Genomic DNA, 6,469 nt, shown 5'->3' with positions numbered 1-6,469 from the left:
GTCAGGCCATAGGAGTCTGGAGCTCCCTGTGAGCATCCTGGCCCACCTGTTGTTGGGACTTGAACTCAGAGACGCCTTCAAACTGTGGGAGTCCAAGCAATGGGGAGGGCTGGGCAATCGCTCTGGTCACCAGCCCAGGCTGAACGCCCCGCCCACACCTGCATCTAGGACATCCCACCAGTGGGCCTTCGTGGACACCAGCCATTCCCAAGCAACATGGGGTTCCAGCTCTTGGAGAGACTTCCAGGAAGAACCATGCCCCTGACCCCAGGTGGGAAACGGGAGAGACGATTTTTGACAAAATCACAGAGCTGCGAGGATTCCGAGAGTGTGTTTACATTAACAGATAACCAGTCTCTCCATTGCTTCCCCAGTGGTGCCCCCCTGTCCTAAAACCCTCGTGTGGACCCAGCCTCATCCCCCCGCACCCTCACCTCACTCTCTTTCCATGTTCTCTAGATACACTGTCTCTTTTCTCCGGGGTTCTGAGCCCGAGCCTCTGCTCAGACACCCCTCTTTTCTCCTGTCCCCCTGACTGGCTCCTCTGGGTTCTCATCAGACACCTCTTCCTCCTACTGTTCTGAGCCACCTCCTCCCCCTCCCAGCACCTGCTCCTCCTGGCGGTTGGGGATGTGCCTTCCACCAGGTGATGGCTGAGACCCAGCAGGTGCTGCATCAGTTCTGGTTGTTCCAATACAATTTCCCCCTGGCAGAAGGGATTCTGCTGGGGAGTCCGCACCTCTCCTGTGACTGCCCCTGACAGCACTGTCAGGAAGCCCACAGAATTTCCCTGCACACACCACATTTGTCATTTTAGGTTAAACAGTTGGAAATGTAAGCGTCTAGGAGGGAAGTCTCATGGAGGGTCCTTCCGGCATGACAGGTAGCCCAGTCCAAAGGGACTTGTCTCAAGGTGCTGGAGGTCTTGTGGGCTGAGACCTGCTGTCTTCCACCTCATGTGCTCATGACCGGTTACGGGGTCTATTAACTACAACCTTACGTCTTCTCCTCATGCTTTCTGAGTGGGAACATGAGTCAACCTGCAGAGAGAAAATGGAACTATGTGCTTCTTTAGCCTGCGAACAGTAGGCAGAATGTCTTCTTTTAATCAATTCCGGGCTTGAGTGGCTAGGTGTAAATGAGGCCTCAGATGATCACTTTGGATGTCCTCACCTGTCTGCCACCTCTGAGGCCCAGTTCTATTTTTGAAGCTGGCCTCGTGTCTGGGGTTTACCCTTAACCCTTGTGGACCCAAGGTACACGTTCCTGTAACCCACTGCGTCTGGTTCTTCCTCACCCGCAAAGAGGTTACATGATCTTCTCTGGCATTTGGGGAAGATGCACCTGAAACTGACCGTGACATCTGTCCTGTACTTGGGTGGGATATAACCATTTGGGTCAAATGACCATGATAATTAAGGCACTATTCTACCTTGGAAATTCAATGTATGTATGTTCACTTAGTGTGTATTTTTTCCTTATTAAAATAATTAACCTTTTTCCTTATAGATCATTGTTCACATTTTGCTCTATTCAAGTGTTGGGACAGACACAGGCAAAGGGCAGCTGCCATGACATGTGCCTATTTACAACTACAAGAACCAGACACCATTCAGCATTCTCCTAGTGGGCCACTGGCACATTCAGTTATGTCCCTAGAGCCCAGTGACATTTTTGGCTGTATAAAAATTGAGTGTATTAAAAACTTGAATACCTTGAAATGTTTTTATTTTAAAGAATAAAACTACACACTTCATTTTAAAACATGAAATGTTACATGCCATTAGACAAATTCCTACAAGGCTGTTTACAACAATAATGAGAGAGTTGGGAACATTCCCAGTATAAAGTTCACAACTTGGATCTTCAGCTCTTCAAGTGTTTTATCCCACACAGGAAGTTCTGGTCAGTGTTAAGGTAAAATCCTCTTCTGCATACTCTGTCCCCAGTCAAGGCCTTCTTTATTGCATCGTCTCACACAGTAGGAAAGCTGGCCAAGGAGGCGATACCACAGTGGTTGTCCCGGTCTTTGGCCATCAGTATATAGCCATCTATGCCCCAGGCTTCTCCCCAGCTGAAAGAAGACAGCATTTGCTATTTTACTCACACAATCAAGCACATTTATCTTTATGAACGACAGCACCTGATATTGAGCAGTGCACCAGAGGCTACAGCAGATTTAGGAAGAATAGGAGAGGCCATTCTTGTTCATCATTGAGTTCTAACCCTGCACAGAATTCTATCCCCAGACCTTTAACAGACTGCAAATGGAGACACAGAAAGAAGAAACTCTTGGGGCCAGATGTATTTCAGAATTCATAAAATTCCCGGTTTAGAAACGCAGTGGTACCAAAACTATATCAAGACCCTAGCAAGCTTGAGACAGTATCTTACTTTGTTGTCATTACATGAATATGTCTGTGTTTTCCCTAAGTGGGGTTCTGGGTTCCTGAGATTTTACAAGTGTGCTCAGGGGTTTGAGACCTGTACCCAAACCCTGATTCCAAAAAGGATTCCTTTTTCAGTTTTAAGGGTAAGTATTTTTGGCTTTTATACCTGTTCTTGACAATCCAATACTTTTTGTTATCCAACTCTGCTCCCTCAAAGCCATAGCCAACTATCAGAACGCCGTGGTGTAGGATTTCATGGCTGCAGTTTGAATCATAATAAATGCCTGGAAAGTAAAATTCAGTGCTGGGGTGAAGATTCCCACATGATGTGTGATAGTAACTCAGCCTATCCACCGCTGTAAGGGAGGCATTTCAAAATGCAGTGAAATGACGTAATTCCAGATACAATTTAAAAGCCAGGACTTTTGCGGGGAGGGGCGCCTGGGTGGCTCAGTGGGTTAAACACGTGACTCTTGGTTTTGACTCAGGTCATGATCTCGCAGCTTGTGAGATCAGGCTCTGCACTGACAGTGTGGAGCCTGCTTGGGATTCTCTCTCTCCCTCTGCATCCTCCCACCCCCATTCATGTGAGCATGCACGCGCGCTCTCTCTCTCTCTCTCTAAATAAATAGATAAACTTTGAAAAAAAAAATTAAAAAATGAAAGCCAGATCTTTTTTGAGCCAGGCAAGAGACTTAGGGCCTCGTCTAATACCAGCTGAATATGAAGTGGCACAATCTGTTTTGTAAATAACTAGTCACGAGCCATAAAAGACCATTCACAGAAACCTACTTTTAGGATGTCAGCCTAAGGAAACAGCAGAGAACACAGAATTACTTGAACTAAGTTTTAATTTCAGTAGTAGAATCATTTGAATTACTTGAAAGTTCTAGTAACTTCAAAATCAGGTAGTAAATTACGTAGCCTTTTACACATATTTATGAAGTGATTAACATCACGAGGTTGTGTCTCCAGTCATTACAGATAGAAACATTAGGCACAAATATTACATGTAGACAATAAACAATTGTGTTAAATCCGCACCCCCCAAAATTCTATGTGAAATTCGACATGCCAAAGAGTCAGTCTTGCTGTATGTGATGACGGTCTTTCCATTTCTCTGCCTAAATTTCTACACAGACAAATCCTTACCTTGGTCATAGAACCGGAAGGTATCCAGGCTTGCATCTATAGCAGCAGAGACGGGACCCACAATTGCCACTGACCTCATAAGTTTGTACTCCGTCTTAGGGATTGTCAAGAACCCGGTTATGTCGGCAGCAGAATTTTCTGGATTGTATTTGCAAGATTGGAGCTTTCAAAGGTAAAGGGGTAGAGACTTTATTACTACCACCTACATCCTGGGAAACATGAGATCAAGACAGTTGCAGATATAAAGGCTACAGTCTAAATTGTGAAAATTAAATATGGCATCCCTTTTTCCCTGAATGTGTTCAAGTTTATAGCAAGATAAGGAGCTCCATTTACCTGTGCATGGTATGGATAGGATTCCTCTGAGTCCAGGCCTCCATTGTCCTTAACATACTGGAAGGCATTATCCATGTTGCCCCCACTGCAGCCCCCATTGCCTTCAGACCAAGCACAGTCCAGCAGGTTCTGCTCACTCAGTGAAACAAGTTTGTGAGTTTTCCCAAACATCTGTCCTTCGATGGCACCAGTTGCACTAAAAGCCCAGCCAGAAGCACACTGACCCTGAAACCCAAGTAAAAAGTTCTCAGCCTACAAAACAAATAGCAGGACTTGACAACAGAGCACACATCTCAAAGTCTTCTAAAACATAGCAAATGGCACATTATTTCTCAGTCTACCACAGCAAGGACACTGATCCCTTTTGCCTATACTCTTGAGAGGAACCTGCTGAATACTGTCCCACCTGATTCTTTGTGGGAGTTACATAGCCTTTCTTTCTCCAGTTCACAGATGAGGGGATCTCAGCAAAGAGAGGTGGTTGGAACACTTTCCCCTTCTTGTGCTTCTGGATTTGAAGACCATTCATCACCTGCCTGAATTCTTCATTGGTCTTCAAGGAAAAGAAAGTAGGATGTTGACAAGTTTGAGATTACTCTGGCAAAGTACTCAGAAAAACAAAATGTTCACCAATCTATGCCACACTCACCATGTCACCAAAGCCATTCATTGCCATCGTGAAGCTGTGTTCCTTTTGTTTGTATTCCCGATTGTGCTGTTCAATCATCTTCATATTTTCCCCCCACACTGCTCTCCTCCATCCTTCTTCATTCTAGAGGGAAGATACAATCACACGTCTTTATTTCTATTTAAAACCAACTCACCTGCACCAAGTGGATGTGCTCACAGAGAGGAGGAGAAACCACAGCCAGGGATGGACTGATGCTTCTGCGAGCTGATCTCCAGCAACCACACAGCAGGACATATGCCCACGTTGTGTACAGTCAAGGAGCCCTGCTTACTGCCTTGGTAAGAGCGGCCTCAAGAAGCTACTCCTTGCTATGAACTCCCACAGCACAGACTGTTCTCTGCAGGGGTCCCTCTGGACAGGTTAGATGTTACCAACCATGCCATATAGCTTCCTGTGTGTTGCCTTCCACTGGGACCATAGTTCATCTAAGCTCTGGTTGAGTTGCGGAGCAGCTGAGGCTATTCCCAAGCAAAGGGCAGCCAGGAAGAGAGAAGGAGAAGGATGCATGTTTCAAAAACCTAGGAAGGGAAAAGAAATGAGATTCTGATTAGAACAATCCATTTAAAAGGGCATCCTCCTTTCTTCTAAGGTGTTAGAGCCCTGTGGTAGGGTAAAAAGATTGCATTTATCAAATGTTTACACAGGGCTGTGGAGGATGTGGGATGTGCGAGGGGCCTGATGCTCCACTCCCCGCCTTGGAACCTGCCCACCAGTTTTAAGGCATGTGGACAAGGGGCCATGACTCAGCGGGCTCTACAACCTGGTGTGCAGAGATCTGGCTTCAGCGTCTGGTGGGGCCAGGCCAGGGACAGTACCTCCTGGGAGCCACGAACCCCAAATCCTAAGGCTGGTGGCCAACCTCGTTCCCAGGTTGGCCCTCCACTCAAGCCCAACCCTGGGCCTCACCTGTGGCAGGTGTAGCTGTGTAGGCACAGTCCCAAGTACAGGGCTGGGGGTCCACTGGGTCGCGAAGTGGGTCCAAGGCTGTCGGTTTAAGGCCCATGATTCCGCCGGATCGCCCAGCGCTGACCACCTGTCCTCAAGGTGATTGGCTCAGCCGGCCGGGGGGCGGGGCTTCTTGGCAGCGTTCCCACCTTTCCTAGGGTAGGTAGTATCTGCCCACTGGCCCCCAGGGAGACAAGCCTGCTGAACGGGAACAAGACCCTGGAGGGAGAAGGGAGGGTACAGCTCATCCCTGGGACCCGAAGCTACTAATTACCCAGACTACAAGAGATGGGCAGGTGGTCCATGAGAAGAAGCTCACCGGGAGCCCCAGATTGATTTTCAGCATCAGCCTGCATGTCCTTTAGTCCTAGAGTTTTGGGTTAAAGTCTCCTGGAGGGCTGAAAGCAGGATAATCTAGCCTAGTGGTTCCTATTTATTCCAGGCAAAGGTGGGGCAGGGGGAGGAATGCAGCACCCACAGAGAGAGGTGTTATCAATGTCTCAGAATGGGATGCCTCTGGGTTTTGGAAGAATCTGTAGTGGACTGGAAATCTCCAAAACTCAGGATATGATGGGCAAGACCTAAATCCTTGGACTGAAGGAGACAGATGAGCAGGATGTCCAGGGATGGAGTGGCAGTTTGTAATGTTTCCAGTCCCCTCACAGTTATTTTCCTTTTCCTTCTCAAAACAGATAGAAACAAGTTATTGAAAAACAAAACAAAACTGGATTAAGAGATGGAGGAAAAGCAGAATATAGGAACTGCATTCACTTCCCCATTCTCTGTATGGATATTATGTTTCTCGATGTCTAAAGTGTTTTTCTTGAGATTTAACTTTACAAGTTTAAGATAAATAGCTATTTCAAGCAAGGACGTATTTATCAGGAGACCACGAATTTGCCCTCTGACGACCAGTGTTGCTTTCTTTAGAAACAGGATTCCACATATCTAAACA

General features: G+C 46.7%; 1 protein-coding gene across 2 annotated transcripts; it reads right to left on the bottom strand.

Moving 5' to 3' along the window:
* Positions 1 to 1,706: 1,706 nt before the first annotated feature.
* LOC109251681 (procathepsin L-like) lies at positions 1,707 to 5,596 on the bottom strand. Of its 2 annotated transcripts, XM_019423478.2 has the most exons (8): positions 5,476 to 5,596; positions 4,945 to 5,087; positions 4,528 to 4,650; positions 4,285 to 4,431; positions 3,879 to 4,103; positions 3,543 to 3,705; positions 2,557 to 2,674; positions 1,707 to 2,074 (listed from the first exon to the last, which is right to left on the bottom strand). In XM_019423478.2, exons 2-8 carry the CDS (start codon positions 5,074 to 5,076, stop codon positions 1,975 to 1,977), a joined length of 1,008 nt encoding a protein of 335 aa, XP_019279023.2. In that variant the 5' UTR covers positions 5,077 to 5,087; positions 5,476 to 5,596; the 3' UTR covers positions 1,707 to 1,974. The 2 variants fall into 2 exon arrangements, with proteins under 2 accessions (XP_019279023.2, XP_019279024.2); XM_019423479.2 differs by lacking the exon at positions 4,945 to 5,087 and having other exon boundaries at positions 5,476 to 5,583.
* Positions 5,597 to 6,469: the final 873 nt, after the last annotated feature.

The sequence above is a fragment of the Panthera pardus genome, unplaced genomic scaffold (assembly GCF_024362965.1).
Source record: "Panthera pardus isolate Hobbes unplaced genomic scaffold, ASM2436296v1 HiC_scaffold_20, whole genome shotgun sequence".
NCBI classification, from domain to species: domain Eukaryota; kingdom Metazoa; phylum Chordata; class Mammalia; order Carnivora; family Felidae; genus Panthera; species Panthera pardus.
Note: the sequence above shows the minus strand (reverse complement) of the source record. Positions and strands in the feature narration are given on the sequence as shown.